The sequence below is a fragment of the Zootoca vivipara genome, chromosome 1 (assembly GCF_965207765.1).
Source record: "Zootoca vivipara chromosome 1, rZooViv2.hap1.1, whole genome shotgun sequence".
Lineage (NCBI taxonomy): Eukaryota > Metazoa > Chordata > Lepidosauria > Squamata > Lacertidae > Zootoca > Zootoca vivipara.
Genome location: NC_142582.1, coordinates 12043221 through 12063368, shown reverse-complemented (window position 1 = coordinate 12063368; position 20148 = coordinate 12043221). Strand labels below are relative to the sequence as shown.

The following is a 20148-nucleotide window of genomic DNA, read 5'->3' as shown; positions in this document are numbered from 1 at the left end:
TCTATATTGCTTTACCACACCCATCCTGCCCCTCTACCCCATTGGCTTTAACAAAGCCAATGTGGGGCAGCTCTGGAGGAACCATAAACATGCCGTCTGCAGTGCCACAGCTTATGAAATGGTCCGCTGCGTCAGAGCTCAGTAACCTGGTCCTCTAGTACACATGGGTTTTGCAGTCTTCGCATACATTCTGGTATCTGGCTCAAGTGGGATTCTCTTTTGAATCTTAGTTTCTTTCACAAATGGAACCAACCTCTTCTGTTTGCAGAAGGAGCCAACTTGGACCTAGTCTTATACAGTGGATGCTCGGGTTGTGAACGTGATCCGTGCGGGAGGCACGTTCACAACCTGCAGTGTTCACAACCCGCAGTGCTGCGTCTGCACACGCGTGAGTTGTGATTCAGCGCTTCTGCGCATAGTGCAATTAAGTGTTCCTACGCATGCGCAAGCGCCGAAGCCCAGAAGTAACCCGTTTGGGTACTTCCGGGTACAGCGAGGGACGCAATCTGAAAAGACGCAACCTGAAGTGTCTGTAACCTGAAGTATAACTGCATAAGTTTCCCCTGCAGTGGTGGATCAGTTGTCCTCCACTTGGTATCTCCCAGATGATTTTGACAACAGCTTCCTTCAACACAGCCAATGGTCAGGGATGATGGGAGTTGGTATTCTCCATGACAGCATAATGAGTGGACAAATTCTTCACACGAACACCTTGTGAGTTTAACTTTTTGGCTCCCGAACTCCACAAACCCGGAAGTGAGTGTTCCGGGTTGCGAACATTCTTTGGAATACGAACGTCCGACGCTTCCAATTGAGTGCAGGAAGCTCCTGCAGCCAATCGGAAGCCATGCCTTGGTTTTCAAACGTTTTCGGAAGTTGAATGGCCTTCCGGAACGGATTCTGTTCAAGAACCAAGGTACGGCTGTATTTAAAATGCAGAAAGTGCAGGTAGCTTGTGTGTTACAGGTGCCTGATAATGGCACCAACCTGTTGTAAATCCCAGAGTAGACAAAATCTGCATGTCTGATCAGCCTGAAACCCATAGCATTAAAAATAGTGCAATATGCCTTTGATCTAATACTACAGTTGTTATTATAAATAACTTGTTTCCTGCTTTCAATACAGTTTCAGGCAAGAAGTGAGACACAATGAAGTATGGCATAGCCACTTATTTTATAGATCATGTAACATAAAAACAGGTGGCAACTATTTCAGGCCCGTCCAATTGATGTGTGATCACCAACATGCAGGTTCTTTGGGACCCAGAAGAAGGCAGGATGGGAGCAGAATGGGGCGGGGCAGAGTGGGGGCATGGTGCGCTTAAACGTGCTCCGCTGCAGCGCATGGGGGCCACAAACAGAACACCTGCGCAAAATGGTTGTGGCCTGTAGCAGTGCCACACTACAAAGTTCATATCACAGTAAAATATAGAGAGCAACATTTTGGAAGCTATTCAACTATGTTTTACTCAGCATGAACCCAGCATGAAATTAATGAACATGGCTCAGTTAGGTCTGTTAGTTTCAATGGGTCTATTCTGAGTGAAACTTAGCTGAATACCACCCAATGATTTTTGACAATTTTGAGGCGTTTATAAACAGTTTACTGCAGCAGAATAGAATTCTATAAACCAGATTCATCTATCTATATATATAGTCAAAGATACAACAATTCATAGTTATCTGGACTACTGACTGATTCCACCTGTTAATGTGACTATGGGTTGGTTTACATGTAACACCAAACTGTGGCTATGGTATGTGCTCTCCTAACTCCACTTGTGTGTTCCATTTCATCAGTTACATTGCAGATTGTAGCAAGCCATAGTTCATTACGTCTGAACTAACAAACTATGGATTGTGCTCGCCCTATGAAGCAAGATTAAATCCTGGTGTATAACCCAGGCTTGCGACACAAGAACAAACCATCACTTGCAGGTTCAGATTTAAACTGAAACTATGGTCTGCAAATCAAAAAGTGACTAGTTGAGTAGCGCACATGTCACATGTGGAAAAAAATTAACCTACATGACATGTTGAAAATCCTACAAGCAAAATATTTCAAGGAGGAATTGTTAAGACCGTCCTACCTTTTCCAACAATCCTTTCACCACCTCATTTGTTAGCGTTTCATATGTTGAAGGACACTCCTCAATCACGAGTCTGGGTTGTCTTTGTCCTCTAGATGCTTGATGCTTTTGGCTGGAGACAGAAAGAAAGCAGCCTTTGTTACACTGATGCATCTTGTACAAAATGCCAGCACGCACAACTTCCTTCGTTCCAAAATATTATGAATTCAATCTTGGCAACTCTTTTGTTTGGCTAATGCTCCATGGAGGCCTGATTACAAAGTCGCCCAAATGTGTTACTTGGAACGCAACTGAATTACCTTTTGAGACAAAGTATTTATGGCCTGGCTCTATGTTTCTCATATCTATTTGGGAGAAAGGCAGGATATAAATACATTAAATAATAATAGAAACACTTATTTACTACGGTACATACCTCAGTTTGAGACGCAGTAGTACGACTCGATAAATGTGACTTGCTGGAAAGTGTCTTCTTCGTCCAACTGACAGTAAAACAGGGTGAATAGCTCCTACCACGTATCCTTTCATATAATATTCCTCCACCTTTTTTGCAATTTCCAGCACAGAGCTGATCTTGATCGCCTCTGGATTTGAGGAAGCTAAAGGGATTTCAATTACACAAACATTTCAGTGACTTCCAATGGCACTGGATAAAAACAGTAGCTTATATATATTCTGTATATAACAGGCGTCAGCAATCTTTTTTAGCCGTGGGCCAGTCCACCGTCCCTCAGACCATGTGGTGGGCAGGGCTATATTTTTTTGGGGGTGTGTGTGTGTGAAAGAATTCCTATGCCCCACAAATAACCCAGAGATGCATTTTAAATAAAAGCACACATTTTACTCATGTAAAAACACCAGGCAGGCCCCACAAATAACCCAGAGATGCATTTTAAATAAAAAGAGACATTCTACTCATGTAAAAACATGCTGATTCCTGGACTGTCTGCGGGCTGGATTAAGAAGGCGATTGGGCTGCATCCGGCCCCCGGGCCTTAGTTTGCCTACCCCTGGATATAAAATTTAAGTTGCAGTGTGGGGTTTCGCTGTAGGTATCTACTAATAGGAACTTGGCTGTTCTGCATATGGCTCTATATCACACCACTGACTCAGAGAAGTTGGAAGGATTAGTGGTTACAACAACAGGTGCAGGGAGAAAGCTATAAAAATTAAAATAGTAGCTATTATGGCTACAGTACAGATCGAGGGCTGGATGTAGTCTATACTAAAAACCTTTATTTAAGAAATGCAAACTATACATCAAGATAGCTAGATTCTGTGACCTATATAAACTACACACATTTGTAGGTACGGTAGGTATTTACCTGGCATAATTTGATTTTGCTACTCGTGGGCAGGGCTAAGGAGTTGGAGAAGGCACCTTGTCCCCTACAAGTCCTACTTAACCTATCCCATGGCTTTTTAGATTTCATCAGGCATTGTTCACATATTGTCGAACCTATTTTTGCATCAATGGGAGCTAGGAACTTGTATCTATTAAAAGTAAGTAAGAAAGAAAAAGCTGAGATTTTCAGCAGGTGGAATTCCTGCTCAATATTAGATTCTGCACCATACAGTTGTCGGTTGCCCTGAACCGTAATTTCAATCAATGGAAACTGCAAAATTAGACAAGCTCAGATGCCAGCATTTTTTCATCAGTTTGCTCACATTCGTTTTGAGGTCTGAATTGATTCTGTATAGTTACATTTTAAGCTTCCTTTCAGGACAGAGACCTTTCAAGGTGGCTCACAGAATGCAGAAAACAAAATAATGTTGAATCCCAATAACACAGATATAAAACAACAGATTACAGACACCAACATTTTAAGGCAAACCACTGTTAGGCAAACTGTTATGCTAGAAGTACTGTTAACTTTCTCCCCCGGGGTAGACAGAAGGTGAACAAAAAAAATTGAATTGAAAACTTTGTGCTTAAATGACATGCAGAGCCTATAAATTAATTTTCAGTCAGCCTGATGATAGTATTAAGGCAGGAACCAGACCTAAACAAATATGAGTATGCTAGATATATCAGCCAATGTTCAACTATTCCCGAAAGGGTAATCTATAAATATATTTTAAAATATGTATATACATTTCCTGTTTACGCATTAAAATATGCAGTACAGGACAATGCAGGCCTGTACCCAACTGTACCCATAAAATGGTACAATATAATTAGTCCCCTTAGACATTCACCAGTTAATATGTGGATGCTCTTAAGTAACATATTCACACACAAATGGTATTATAGCTGTATCATGTGGCTGAAGCTTGTTGGGAATGTTCATGTAAGGTAGATGAATTATTCCAACCATCAAGTGTATGTTTTCTTGGTTTTGTACAGTGTTTCCTTGTAGGTGTCATATTTAGATGGCATTGTTTGTCACACACACACACACATCAATCCTAGCTGCACAAGGTGGCCTATAGCCAGCTCCAAAATTTTGCTAAGATAGCAAACAAAAACATAGGATTTAGTGTTCTGAAGGCTGCACAAGAACATTATACAGTAAGCAGTAATTGTACCATGGAGCTACTGAGATGTTGCTCTTGCCTCTGTGCTGCAGACAGACACATCATTACTAACTTTTAGGATTAGGATGACACCCATAATTAGGTAATTATGGTTGCAATAATACTTGCCTGAACATGAGCCTTAAAAAGGTAAAGGTAAAGGACCCTTGACAGTTAAGCCCAGTCGTGAACGACTTTGGGGTGGCAGCACTCATCTCGCTTTACAGGCTGAGGGAGCTGGCGTTTGTCTGCAGTTTTTCCGGGTCATGTGGCCAGCATGACTAAGCCGCTTCTGGCGAACCACAGCAGCTCACGGAAACGCCATTTACCTTCCCGCCAGAGCAGTACCTATTACCTAATCTACGTGCTCTTTGACGTGCTTTCGAACTGCTAGGTTGGCAGGAGCTGGGACCGAGCAACGGGAGCTCACCCCGTCGCAGGGATTCGAACCGCCGACCTTCTGATCAGCAAGCCCTAGGCTCTGTGGTTTAACCCACAGCGCCACCCACGTCCCTTTGAACGTGAGCCTTAGATTTGAGTAAATATGCATCACTGTAACAGTAAAAGGGGTCTTGTGTCTTCGCTGAAATCCTAAAGAGATTACAGAAAACTAGGTGAGCGTATCTAAACATTCAGATCGTGTTTATTGAAGGGTTTGCGAATTTAACAACAGGGAAGTATTTAAGCACAATATTGCTGACAGATTAGATTGAGAGTTGCTGCAGGGGGAACTCCGCTCACAGCGCTGCTTGTGGAAAGTGGTTTCGACAGGTCTCTCCTTCTCCCTGAAAATCTGCTCCAGAGGGTCCGGGTTTTTTTTTCACTCCAGAACAGTGTGTAAGGCGTGGAGAAGAAGGATGAATTTGTGAAAACTGCTTCCAGGGTTGGCACCAGTTCTGGGGGGATCTGGGCATGATGCCCTCCGGGACACACACACACACGAACATCCATGTTGCTGGCAAGATCCTCCGTAAAAAGCTTGCCAGGTGGTGCACAGGAGCCCCAGATTTCTGTAAACAGGAAGGACTCCTGTTTGCAGAAGGGCCTGCAATTCAGCGGAGGCTCCTGTGGCAGTGGCCGGAGTAGGACAGAGGCAATTCAGCTCAGAGGGCACAGCTGATGTGTTGGGGAAAATATTCGATTCCAGAACAGCTGCGAGGGATGACTGGTCACCAACATCTTTATTTCTTTGAAGCAGAGCACCGCCCAAGGCTGGAGCCATTTATGCCCATCCCAGAAGCATTCTGGGAAAAAGAAAATGGTGGGTTGCCACTGCTGTCAGCTCCAGTGGGTTCTTTCGGACTTAACATTTGCCCCCCACCAGGTCAGCTGCTAACTCTGGGCCTGATTCCCCCCCTGCATTCCTCCAGAAAGAGTCTCTGCTGGATTGCAACCCTTTCTACGAATAGTCTTTCCATTTGCAAAAGGGAAATTCTGGATCAAACCCTGTTTGTTTTTTTGTATATGTCATGGAACGCTGCAGTGAGGTAAAGGCACCTCCCCCCTCGTGTTCAGTTGCTAAAACGTATGTTTTAATGAAAAATAATTGTTTTTCACGAGAATAGTAGTAGTAGTAATAGTAATAGTAATAATAATAATAATAATAATTTATTATTTATACCCTGCCCATCTGGCTGGGTTTCCCCAGCCACTCTGGGCAGCTTCCAACAGAAGAATTAAAATACAATAATTTATTAAACATTAAAAGCTTCCCTAAACAGGGCTGCCTTCAGATGTCTTCTAAAAGTCTGGTAGTTGTTTTTCTCTTTGACATCTGGTGGGAGGGCGTTCCACAGGGCGGGTGCCACTACCGATAAGGCCCTCTGCCTGGTTCCCTGTAACTTGGCTTCTCGCAACGAGGGAACCGCCAGAAGAAATAACCACCATCAAACTACTTTCAGGAACGTAAAAACTATGCGACTGAAAATGCTATCTACTATGTAGCAAAATAAAAGCTGCAAACAAAATCTGGAATGCATTAAATCAATTGCCAATTTAAACCTATAGACCGGTATATCGCTTATGTATTAGGTAATCCAGCATGAGACTCAAAGTACATTGTCGTTGTTGCTACTGTTTCTCCACACAAATAAGTTTTGCTTCATCCAATGTGAAATGAAGAATGAAAAGCCAAAAATGCAGGAAATGGACTAAAATGTGTCCTGCACAGATGAATCTTCATGAAATCTATACTTGTAATATACATTAATATATTCTGGCTACTGCAGTCATAGAATTTAAAACTAAAATCAGCTACCCACATGCTGTATAGCCATGGAGAAGCTACACCAAAACGTTTTAGCATAAATTATGAGTCCCTGAAGCAACTACTGTACAGCAGAACAGAACTGCCTGTTTTTAATGGGAAGCCGTCTGGGGTCGGTTGTTTATGTTTTCAACTTTCTGGGACAGGGAGTCGGTTAGAAACAAGAAAAACCCTACAAAAGAGGGAAGTAGCCCCACACTGTCTGCCTTTTAACTGCACGTTTAATGCCTGAGCTACAGAAACAAAACAGAACTATGAAACAAAGAATAGGAAGCTAAAGGGTATTTTCCACTCTAGAAGTGCTCTTAAGTAGTGCTTACTGTCAAGTTTAACAGAACTGCCGATACTGACAGAAACTGGCTTTCAGCTATGCAGATTTTTTCTGAACAGAGGCACCAATGTTCTAATTGTTACGTGCATACACGTTTCTGGCATTCATACGCACAATTTAACACATTTCTAAACCATTAGCCTAATGATTAACAGTGACTGGTGTCGAGAGATTCTCGTGAATTACTTTCCCCTTATCTAATCCGAAGAAATAAAATAAGGAAAACTTTTGCCCATTTAAGCCTTTGACACAGAGTCCTGCTGAAACAAGATACCTACCTTCCAAAGTAAAATCAAGCAATATGTACTCATAAGCAGAGTCCGTCTTTGTTTCCACTTGCGGTCTCTTTAGCGTTGAAAATATTTTTCCAGGGCTACTATCATCTGGGTCCTCTAGTTTTCTGAGTCCGCACCCCATGGTCACAGCCGGCAGGGAGGTGGGGAGCAGGAAGGTGCAAAGAGGGTGGAGGTAGAAATGGAGAACACCACAAAATCTGTTTCCCTCTGATTGAAGAAAAAGAAGAAGGAATCTCCAAGTTTTAGATGCTGTTTACTGCTAGCCACAACACCAAAGAAAAAAGAATATTCAAGTCCCAAGTTAGAAACAGGAGGAATTTTCTAGCCATAGTTACATCCATGCATATAACCCTTTTTGCTTTCAGGCGACGAAGTCCTCCTGAGCAAGAGTGTTACTGCTCTTGCAGGAACATACAAAGTGTTACAAACTTAGCAGAGATTTTCCATGCCACGTCAATTTACAGCCAGCCCCTGCTAGCAGTGTTCTGTTGCAGAGGGCACCAATGAGTGCTTTGTCTGTCCCTCTTGGCTGGCTGATAATGATGAGAGAAAACAACCGAAATAAAAAGTTGCTGCAAAACTTCAGCGTGATCAATTGCAGCCAGAAGGTCTGTTTTGCTGCAGTAGCAAAGAAAGGGAACAAAAAAGAGCAAGTTAGTCAGATAATGGGACTAGAGAGCCTCAACATGGTTTGAGACAAAATCGTTTCCAGAAAGGAAGTCAACTTCAAGAGGAAATTGCTTCTGGCATCTCAAAGGGGAGGAAAGTAAATGAAAAGCAGTTCAGACTCTTGTTTTAAATGTGAGTTTGGATCTGACTTCCTTTGCACAGGACAGCTAGGGAAAAAAATGTATAGCAAAAGATTCTCTTGGCTAGAGAGCAGTACAAATTGTATTTGGAGTAATTGACTTAGTACGGTAAGTTAAAAAATATAAAAAAGCACCTTCTCTGCTTTTGATAGGCTCCCATTTAGAAACAGTATGAAATGTACATCATAGCAAACCAGAGCGGGGATTTGATTCACATTATACAAGAGCTCTATGGCAATCTTTTGTTGTTAGAGTGGCATTTGAAGGATGAACAAACAAAATCGGTTATGATTGAATGGGCCAAAGACTTGGGTCATAATGTTATGATATCAGAGTGGGAGAGGTTGTGGAAGAAGGGAATGAAATTTACGGCGTGTACTGTTTTGAAGGAGAACTTAATGAAAATGATGTATAGGTGGTATTTGACGCCGGTTAAATTAGCAAAAATGTATCATAAGGGTGATAATAAGTGTTGGAAATGTAAAGAAGAAATAGGCTCATTCTACCATATGTGGTGGACATGCCCCAAGATAAAAGGCTTCTGGGAAATGATTTATAATGAAATGAAAAAGATATTTAAAAACACATTTGTGAAAAAACCAGAGGCCTTTTTACTTGGTATAGTTGGGGAAGAACTCCCAAAAAAAGATGTTAATTTATTTATGTATGCCACCACAGCTGCGAGGATTTTAATTGCGAAATATTGGAAGAAAGAAGAATTACCCTCTCTACAAGAATGGCAAATGAAAATGTTGGACTTTACGGAACTTGCAGATTTGACAGGAAGACTCCGAGACCAAGCAGATGAGAGAATGGAGGAAGATTGGAAAAAAATCAAAGTGTATTTAGGGAATTAATCTTGAACAATAAAAGAGTGAATATCTAGGGAAATATAGAAGTTAAGGCATTAGGGAATAAAAGAAGAGATTATAAAGTAGAAAGAGGAGTTTTTAATAAAAGATGGAGATTAAGATGAATTAAGAAAAATATGAGGATGAAAATTAAAAGTAATGGACTAGAAACTGTTACAGATGATTTTAAAAATGAAAATCAGATAGAGGGGACTTGGGGAAGCAAGAGACAATGACTCAAAAGATGAGAAAAGATGACATTTTTTGTATTGTTTATTGTTTTGTATTTTATATGTGTGGTGTTGTTGTATTGTTGTGTTATATTGTTAAATTGTTATGTTTTCTTTAAATGTTTGATAAAACCTCATAAAAAATATTTTTTTTAAAAAAATAGAAACAGTATGAAATGTACATCATAGCAAACCAGAGCGGGGATTTGATTCACATTATACAAGAGCTCTATGGCAATCTTTCCGTTAAGCTAACAGTTAAAACAATTCTTTAAACTTCTGTTTTAGGGGCTTTTTCAAACAAGGAGCAAAGGAGTGGATTTTCAATTAGTTGCTTGTATTTGTTTTCATTTCTTCAGGACATGCAGCCTAGCCTAGCCACAATCTTATCAACTGCATTGTTCAAAGGCGTCTTAAGACCCCTGCAAGTTGGCAGCTAGCACTAGATTTCTGCACTACAGGGGGTTGGACTAGATGACCCTCAAGGTCCCTTCCAACTCTTCAATTCTGATTATATGATCCCAGTGCTTACAAATAAATGTGCTGCTTCAACTTTGACCTGTCTATGAATGATTTCTTTATACAGCTTACATAAGTTTCCTTGAGTTATAGGTATAAATAATAAAAAAATTATTAAATTATTAATATTAGTTTACACTGTCTGGAATTTTCTATCTCTCTGTTTGGACTTGCAGAGATAGAAAAGGGCACTGGGGCCAGCTGTATAAGAACAAAAGTCTGAATTTCCCATAGATATGCTTAAGTAGTCATGCAGGGGTTATTTTTGGTTCCTGGTCTTCACGTCAAATTGAGATTTTTAAAATCTCATTTTCCGCCCTTAGTTTATCATTCTGTACCAGGCTCGTTGGAGCAGTGGAAATAAGCACAATGAATAGGCATTTGTGGGTTGAAACAGGCCACTTAATTTTGGTTTTATAGCAGATAAGCAGGGTTGGCATGGCAGTAGGGCAAAGATCTGGTCTGCATTCCATCAACCCTTGCTGCTGGGATGTTTCTTGCTGCCAGTCAGCTGGGAAGCACCCATGGGAGATGTACAGCATTAAACGCCATCATGGCAAACAGGAGTGGAAGGAATCGAGGAAGCTACCAGTCTACCCAGAGGCCCAAATAAATGAACTTACCTGAAGGCCCTTAAGCTTTTTTGTGGGCAGCAAAGACCTACCTCTAAGTCGTCATATAGCCACTGGAAGGCCACCAGCAGGTCCAGGCAGCCCCTGGTTTCACCAGCTCCCGCAAACAAAAAAAAACTGTCAAGGCAGTGGGTGACCTGTTGGGTGTCCCACTACGGGACACACTGCCCTCTCAAGGAACGTGCTGAAGGTTTCAAAGGCTGCACATACAACAGATGGGTGGGTTACAGCATTAAAAACAATATTTAAAACAATTCAAAACGTCCCATGTTTGTTGATGAACCAACTGCCCTCAAATATAAACCCAAGCAAATTTAAGTTCTTTTGTTGTACCTGAAGAGCCAAAATGCTGTCTAGATATTGCATTTTGCCATTACTGCACCTTGGCTACAACACCTCACTTGCTGGTGGAAGGATCCTTGGAGTCAGGATAACTACTAGAGTAGGCATAGGCAAACTCGGCCCTCCAGATGTTTTGGGACTACAACGCCCATCATCCCTAGCTAACAGGATCAGCGATCGGGGATGATGGAAATTGTAGTCTCAAAACACCTGGAGGGCCAAGTTTCCCTATGCCTGTACTAGAGTCACTGGGCACACAGCATGAGGATTCTTCTAGGCTGAGCACCTTTCCTATCTATGTATCGCTGGGGACTGAGGATCTCCTGTGCACAGATACCTCAACTTCTCACTTAGCTGGGTCAGAAACAAATTAAAGGGATGCATTCAATTGCACAATTGGAGCTGGTGAGGGGCATCTGATCTTATATTGCATTCCATTAACTTTGTCCATAGAATACAAGTGGAGCTGAGAGCCATTTCACATTTCAGGAAAGGGACAAAATTATTTAAGGAGTTTCTCAACTAGGTTTAAAGGTTTACTCTTAGAAATTCTGTTCAAGATTAAACATTGGCGGCGGCGGGTAATTTTAAGGATATATGTTTTGTCGTTTATTTCATTTTACATCCTATTACTATTACTACAGCAGCATCAACTAAGATCAAACAGCAACACATTGCCCAGTTTATTGTTTATAACAGCTGCTCCTCAATACACAGGTAGAGTTAATGTGGCCATGTGGTCTGAAACACCAGAAGGGGAGCAATGACCCCTCCTTGTCCTCCCTCCATGATACCCCTGAATTGGAATAATTAAGATCTGAACTATTCCATGACCCGACATCTTCAACATAGTTCTATCCAGGATTCTGTTTCTTGATAAGGTGTTATATGAAACACCCATAACTTGCTTCTTTATTTTGCTGTCACTATTCTTTTCTAAAAATGAATCTGCATTACCAATAGTAGATAAAGAATACTTTATTTAGATGAAACTTTTGTTACAAAGCCATTGGCTTTTAAAAAATGGTACAAGCTACAGGAACCAATATTGTTACTGTATATCATACATTCATGGCAGAATCCAGTCCAGTGTGGGCCTAGCACCCTTGCACAAATAGTTCATAGAGACATGCTTTCTCCTTTGTGTGTGGAGGTTGTGCAAAAGGCATTAGGTTGAATGGAAAGTCCATATATATGCCTACAAAGCTGCTTCCTTGCCTCATGCTTGTTTGGGATGTGTGTAAATCAAGGCTCTACTGAGCCTAACAGAATCCTTCAGTGTGACTGGATTATACCCATAGTTTAAACAAAAAATAGAGAACAAATTTGTAAAACTTTGAAGTACTATAAAATTATTGATAAAACATCTTTCTGTACATTTATATTAACTTACTTAAGGTTGCAGGAACTACAGCAAATGCATAAGGAGCCATGTTGGCACCCTGTTAATTTAGCTAGAATTGTATGACAATGCAAAAACATTCTACTTATGATCAGCATTTTTATGAATTACTTCTTATTACCATGGCAAAAGTAAATTCTTGTATTCCTTTGAAAATGTGTTACATACATCCTGGTTTCAAGTGCCATTTTACAGCTATCTTTTATGTTATCACACCAAAAGCTCTGATCAACACTGTCCAATAATGAAGCCCAAAACAAAATAATACTCTTCTGCTATACCTTGTAGCAATGTTCAAAATCAGAGCTCCACAGTAATATGGAATTAGCATGTATTTTAAAAAAAATCTAGTGTCTTAGTAGATTTGTATGCATATTCCTTCAAACATCTTCCTTGTGACATTTACATTTCTTAAAAAGCTGGTGCAGTATGAGCGTCCCAAAACTACCATTTTACCCAAACATTTACACTAACACATATTACAATAAACTTACATTGTAAAACTATACTAAAATACAGGTAGAAAGTCTGTATGCAAAGCCATGTGTTCTGTTACTTTCGTCTATCTTATTAGTAGAATGCAGTTTGTTGAGTAGTTAATTTTGTTACATGGATTACGGAGTATGTTAAAAAGCATAAAGAAATAGCAAAGTGATATGTCAAATGACAATGTGATGATTAATGTGAATTTCCCCCAATTCACTAGCACAAATAACAATTTGGTGTTCACATTTTTTGAACATTTCAAAACAGTCATAGGAAAAGTCTTGCTTTAATTAACATTATGGTAGTTCTTCACCTATTTCTTAAAATACGTTTGGAGTTATGATCGTAAACATTACTTAAATAATTCATTTAATCTGTAAATCTATGGCAAATATGATTCTCTCATGTATCCCAAATAAAAGTTTTAAAATCAGGATTGTAACACAGAGCGGTGTTGTTAATGTTTGCTTGCTAACCCTCAATATATAAATGAGGTGAATTAATAAGTACACTAGACTCAGGAGCTATTTTTTCTATGGAGAAACATAATAAGGGGGAAGCAATATATTAGATTCAACTAGCTTTCAAGATAATATGGTTGACCATGTATTAGCTCAAATTCTATAATGTAATGTTGCATTTTAAAAAATCCATGCATTTCAAAAGGATTGATAACAGCCCACAGATACAAAGGGTAGAAGACAGCTTTCTTACTTCTGTTATAACCCCTTAGAATTAGGTATGAAGGAGGGACCTGTCTATGCATTAGACATTTCTTTCTATTACTATATTTGTGTGTATTAAGTAACTCTTGGTCAAACAGGGATTTAAAAAAATCTAATCCTGATGTTTATATTCCTCTCTTAAATGAATTAACTAAAATGGAAAGTCTTGGGTATTATTTAACCTGATATAAATATCAATAACTCCGTAACGCAACCAGTAAGAAGAAAGGATTTCAAGTATGAATGACATTGTTTTCTAAATTGTAGTTCTAAATGCCGAACATTCTTTGGACATCTCAATTTTAAAATATTTTCAGAAAATTATGCTTTTTTTAGTCTAATATACTAAGTAAAAATGGGAACCCAAGCAAAAGATTCAAAACTGACCCTGATTGCTTGGATGAAATTAGCTATATACAATGGTTTCATGATATACTTAGAAATAATGCCATAGTAACAGAACACATGGCCTTTTCTTGGCTACTTTTATATTGTTTACAAGGATATATACAACTGAGCAAATCCTTTCATAGTTATAAAGCAGTTTCACATAGATGTCAACACATTTATACAGATATATTTTAAAACCTCTGCAAATATAAAAACAGTAACATTAAACAGATAACCCCCAACCATTCAAGTTCTTTATACTTGACATAAAAACTACTTAAATCTGATAGTTGCTGGGTTATCACAAACATTTTTACAAAAGGTATAAATTATTTTTGCATATGATCTTTTTACGTTCTATAAAGGTGCAAACCTATTTAAAGACTCAAGAGTGAACATGTTACTAGAAAAATAAATAAAATTTTAGTAAAAGTCTGAATTTATCCTAACTCTAGCCACATGTAATGGTACGTACACTGTGGGCAAAGCAGGTAATAAGGTTGTATTTAAATGTTTATTTATTTCCAGTTTGCTGTTAAGACAGTACCAGTAGTTCTTAAATGATTTATTTAAATGCTACCTTGCTGATGTAGTATTACTGACTCTATGAAATTCTTACCTGAATAAAACAATTGGACTTCACCTTTGATAAAAAGGCTTCAATTCTAATTGAATACAGCAGGCATATTTATTCTGCCAGAATAAGTATAAATTGAGAGATTACAACAAAAAGCTTGTAAAACAAAAGCAGGGAATAAACGATTATAAAATCCTTGTGGAGAAGAGGATAATTGTATTCCTCCTCAGGACATGATACAGGCAGTGATTCATTTTGATCCTGCACAGGAAGAAGACAAAGGCTTAATGAAAGTTTTCAAATACTGTAATAGATTATGTTATGAATGCAAAGCTTGTATTTTTGCATATCCAAAATAGTATCATAAAATGTGTGTAGTATTTTATATCTTTCAGAACAGTATCAGTCACAAAAATCAGAAAAAAGTATGTGGACATAAGCAGATGGAACTCTTTTCAATTTTTATAAACTTTAAAAAGATTGATTTTTATTACAGTTGCAATGTGTAAAACAGTATTTGCACCAAATTATTTTTTAAAAAACAAAAAATATGCTTAAATATAAATGTTAAATGAAATATTTGGATTCCAACATAGCATGCGTTTTCCATCAAGCAAAAATGTTTTTTAATATTGTACTTAGTCATTCTTGTAACCTATCAGATGAAAATGAATTTTAAGTTTGGTTTGCAAAACAAATATGCTAGTTTAAAATGGCATAATAAACAGCACATGTATAGCCTGCATATTTCTCAATTACCAGTCTGTCACCATATAAGAATACCAATTGATAAAGGTAACCATGATTTTATCCTGCAATTTATGTTTACTAAGAGTAAACGATTTATGTTTACAAGTGCAAGATCTTTAAATACCTTACAAAACGCAAGGACATTTTGACTTAGCAGTATTCAATAAACATTAGGAGCTACAAAATTACACACCTTCATATTAGCTATTAAGTATAACTATGGTGCTATTTAACAGTGTCTGTAGAGGAAGGAGTAGTGAGCACGGTGTCATCTGATCTGTAATCTTTTCTAGGATGAAAGTGAGGACTTCGTGCATAACGTGGCTTTAAACTCATAGAAGAAGGATGAGAAAAATTTCTTCTTACAGAATGTATCCTGCCTTCCTATAAAGAGGAAAAAACTACATTTCAAAATAGCAGGTTATTACAAAACATTCTAAGAAGGTATATGACAATTCTGCTAAATATATAAACAAAGTCTGCAAAGGAAGGAATTGATTTACAACACAAAATGACATTTTTGTCATGAACTAAACTGGGATCTTCGGATAAAGAGTGGTACTGTACACAAATCTATTTATTTAATTAAAATAGTAACAGTAACAACAAGACTATATAAAACTATTTCCCATCTGACTTTAAAAAGCACTAAAATAAACTCTGGCACGTTAGTTTTCCCATGGAATTGTTGAAGATTATGGAGTTATACCATAATAAAGCATATTTGCTCTTGATTGTTTTCATAACAATTTCCTGCGGGAAAATAATTTCAAAGAATTTTCTGATTGATCAGCAAACCCATCAGTCCTAGGTGATCACTCTGGTTAAATGTGAATTACCAAGTGTCAATTATGCAAAATTTTCCATTTATTCACAAATAATTAGTACATGTATACAAATCCCTACACTTGATTTTCAGCATTGTACTACATCGTTCTTCTCGATTAGCCTTGTGCCAAGAACAGTCTCCTGAACAGCAGCTTTTGAAAGAGGTTGAAATCACCCATCTCTCTCTCTTTTTACAACCATGAAATTCCTAGGCTCTCAAGTAGCTTCAGTAATGGCATACTTGCGTGATACCAGCTCTCTATTCAGTCAAGGTAGTCCCATGTTCATTGCTCTTAGAAAGGATTATTGCAATGTGTGTGCATTGTGCAGAAAGACAATGCTTCTAAAATCCCAACCATTACTAAATCTTATGAGACACTTTATTAAATCAGTTGCATTGTCTGCCGCTTATTTTTATATTTGTTTCTAGCCACTTTGGACAACTCTTCTTGGGGGGGGGGGAAATGGGTTACAATTTTTATTAGAAAATATATATCTCTCCTCTGTCCCCAGTACCTCTCTGGCAGTAATCACAGAGGTCACAAGGAAGATTCATCAGCCTGGAACTATCTGAACAAGGCTGAGATTTCAAAGGAATGTGACTTGTTCTAATCTAAGGGAAAGAGATTACCCAGGTCTTTTAGAATTGCCCATAACTGGGTGGGGAAAAATACAGGTTGATGAACAATACCCAGGTTGATGAACTGGTATTGAAAATACTGTAGCATACCTATCACTCCTAGAAGTACTGCATCAGCATCTCCAAACCCTGAGAATAAATTAACTCCACCTTGTTAGTTATTAGACAGAAACAGTATGATCAATTGCTATCTGAATATTCGTTAGTGTTTACTTTGTTCACCTTACATTCCTAAGTGAGAATGAGAAGCTTATCCTGTTTATTTCAAGGTTTCTCCATTTGTTTTAGATCTAGAGGCCCAACTGGGAGGCTGGAGACTCCCCATCCCAATTGAGTTATATATACTGTAATTTGTGCTGAAAGCGGGGGAGGGGTGGGTTTTCTAAATCCATCTTGTAATCTACTCCAAGGTAAGTCACAGAAAACTATTGTTTGAGCACAGAACTGTCTGCAGATAAAACAAGAGACTGAAGCCAGCATGTCTGAGCGAATAGCATCTAGAGGGCCAAAGGTTCCCTGGTTTAGATTAAGGTGTAAACTCCAGTCTGCCTCTCTTACATTGTGCTGCTGACCATTTCCAGTTCCAGGTGTCTCTGTGAACATGAATTAGGGAAGGCAAGGAAGCACGGGTGACATACTAGGGCTGGCAGTGGGATATCAAGATTCAGGGACATGGTATCCAGCTCCATGAAAAGAGCCCATTGGACCCCCATTCCTACTGAAATGCCCAGATGTAGCAACTACATTCTATAATATTGGAGATTCTTCACTGGAGAAGGTTGCTTTTGGTAGCCATCTCTTTGGTGGGTCCAAACACAATGCTGAATTTATCTGAAGCCAAATAATCTGTCAGGATACAAGCAGGGATGGATGGATTTCTGGCAAATTTGGGCGGCAATGGTATGTGAGCTATAGGACATTTAGAAGATATTGGTAGGCATGTTCATTAGCTTTATAACAAATTTAAGTTGAAATAATGGGTCCTGATTAATTGCATATTTGTTTAAAAATGCATACCCCTATATAACAAATGTTAGGCTTAATCTTAAAGGTAAAGGGACCCCTGACCAATAGGTCCAGTCGTGACCGACTCTGGGGTTGCGCGCTCATCTTGCATTATTGGCCGAGGGAGCCAGCGTATAGCTTCCAGGTCATGTGGCCAGCATGACAAAGCCGCTTCTGGCAAACCAGAGCAGCACATGGGAACGCCGTTTACCTTCCCGCTGTAGCGGTTCCTATTTATCTACTTGCATTTTGACGTGCTTTCGAACTGCTAGGTTGGCAGGAGCTGGGACCAAAGCAACGGGAGCTCACCCCGTCACAGGGATTCGAACCGCCAACCTTCTGATCAGCAAGCCCTAGGCTCAGTGGTTTAACCACAGCGCCACCTGGGTCCCTGTTAGGCTTAATCTTATTAAAAATAAATTACTGGCTTGTGATGCTATGCATTCAGGAGTCAAGGCACTCCACTCTCTAAAAGGGCTGAAAAAACATGAACATGCAGCCCAGATGGGACACCATACACCTGAGTTCCCCATGTGGGTATAAAAGGGAAGGTGCTAAAGCTCTCAACATATTGAATAATGTCAGGTAGAAGGGTTCTAGTTTAGACATCTTTCAGACATGCGGTTTTCATGGTGAAGAGAATTTCTATCCTCTTAGTTCCTTGACAGATTGTTACTTGGGCTGCTTCCACACTTTGCATTTACTGTGTAACTGCCACATTTCCTCCACTCACTTTTCCAGGGAATATGTACACTGTTAAAACTAAAACACCTTCCTCTCATTCAGAGCTCAGAAAATCTGACTTTCAAAACTCAATGGGTGTGCAATTTTCTCAGGTGTGGATGGCCTATTGCACAGCTAGTCTAGCAAATTGTGGCCTATGTAGATTGCTTTCTAGCCATTTCCTTCTCTATGTTTTTCCCTCATCTCTAGAAATCAGCTCATTAATTTTAAGCCTTCCATTTCTAAATAGCACTGCATTTATATCAGGTTTTCCTCCCCTCTCCAAGAATTGTGGCATAGGGGGAAATCACAAGCAGTTCTGTTAGAGACAAGAGAGTATTTCCAAAGAGCTGTTTCCCCCCACCACCAACATTTGGGACTTGCCACCCTGATGAAGTTCAAAGCTCAGCAGTCACAGTACCAAGGGCTGATGCATGATGTTGCTCTGAGTATGCCTCTTCAGCTGTGATTAATACTGAGTTGGGCAGGTCACGCCTACCCAGTTTTCAGAGGTCTACAGGATTCCCAAATGAAAATACCCTGTTTCTCCGAAAATAAGACGTAGCCATAAAATAAACCATAGCAGGATTTTTAAGCATTCAAGGAATATAAGACATACCCCGAAAATAAGACATTGTGATAGGCACAGCAGCAATGCCAGCTGTGGCAGGAGGAGGAGGAGGAGGGGAAAAAATAAGACATCCCCTGAAAATAAGCCATAGTGTGGTTTTTTGAGGAAAAATAAATATAAGAAGGTGTCTTATTTTCGGAGAAACACAATATATGAGGGAACACAACTGCCCAATAGCTTGCTTTATTGATGAATTCTAACTAGTGAAAAGAAAAAAGAATCTGCTTAGCAGTCACAAAACGAAATTTCCTGTTGCCTCTGCAGCAGCAGCAGCAACACAAAAATCTAAGCAGGAAGATACATTCCTGCATTGCAGGGGGTTGGACTAGATGACCCTCAGGGTACCTTCCAAGTCTACAATTCTATGCACACCCTGTAAACCATCTGCTACAGCACTGGTCAGCCAAGCTTCAGAACTTTTCCATACTCAGAGCTGAACATTAATAAAAACATGCAAGTTTCTCAAGCATGGTAGATGCATGATTCTGCACTGGAAGACATATTCCACAGAAGGAGGAAAGCAGAAATGCACATAATCACAGATCCAATTGCATGTCTGGCTAGGGTTTTTACTCCTTGTTCTAGTCTCAGAACGCTATGTAGCCCATTAAAGTCCAAGGAGAGGAAAAGAACCCAAGCTCTAAATGCAGCTAACTACAGCTAGTATTCTTTAAGCCTGAAATAAAGGAAAAAAGAACTACAGTACAATCGTGTGTTGCATGATTTCAACCATATGTGGTTGAAAGCTGGCTGGTTGAAATACCGCAAATTAACTGCACACAAAATGGAGAGCTTAAAACCCTGTTCTGCCCTGGTTTTTCCTGGCATGGAAAGAGCTTTTAAGCTCTCCGGCTTGCTAACAAGGCTTTGGGAGGCTCTTGTGAGAACTTGGACGGTCCTGCAAATTGCTTAAAGGTAAAGATGGTCACGTGGGGGGTTGGGATTGGGGTAAAAGTGTCATCCCCAGAACATAACCCCTGTGCATGATGCAACTGTACTGTATAGTACAATAGTGTAAGTAAGCAGAGTAGTGTGTAGCATTATTTCAGGAAGTTTTTTTAAAAAAACTGCATTGAAATTGTAAGCCCTATTTCTGCCTATAATGATTC

General features: G+C 39.4%; 2 protein-coding genes across 8 annotated transcripts in view; both read right to left on the bottom strand.

Moving 5' to 3' along the window:
* RFTN2 (raftlin family member 2) overlaps positions 1–8737 on the bottom strand; it is a 36621-nt gene extending 27884 nt beyond the window's left edge. For 2 of the 6 annotated variants that reach the window (XM_088652032.1, XM_088652076.1), the window contains exons 1-3: positions 7482–7987; positions 2505–2688; positions 2090–2201 (exon numbers count right to left, since the gene is read on the bottom strand). In XM_088652032.1, coding sequence (XP_088508158.1) covers positions 2090–2201; positions 2505–2688; positions 7482–7620 — 435 coding nt within the window. In that variant the 5' untranslated portion in view covers positions 7621–7987. Of the gene's footprint in view, positions 1–2089; positions 2202–2504; positions 2689–3414; positions 3584–7481 lie in introns of all 6 variants that reach the window. The other 4 variants (XM_088651988.1, XM_060281549.2, XM_035136722.3 and 1 more) reach the window with 4 other exon arrangements.
* Positions 8738–11843: 3106 nt separating this feature from the next.
* BOLL (boule RNA binding protein) overlaps positions 11844–20148 on the bottom strand; it is a 39024-nt gene continuing 30719 nt past the window's right edge. For both annotated transcript variants that reach the window (XM_035132958.3, XM_088652172.1), the window contains one exon: positions 11844–15596. In XM_035132958.3, the coding sequence (XP_034988849.1) occupies positions 15438–15596 (159 nt within the window). In that variant the 3' untranslated portion in view covers positions 11844–15437. The remainder of the gene's footprint in view (positions 15597–20148) is intronic.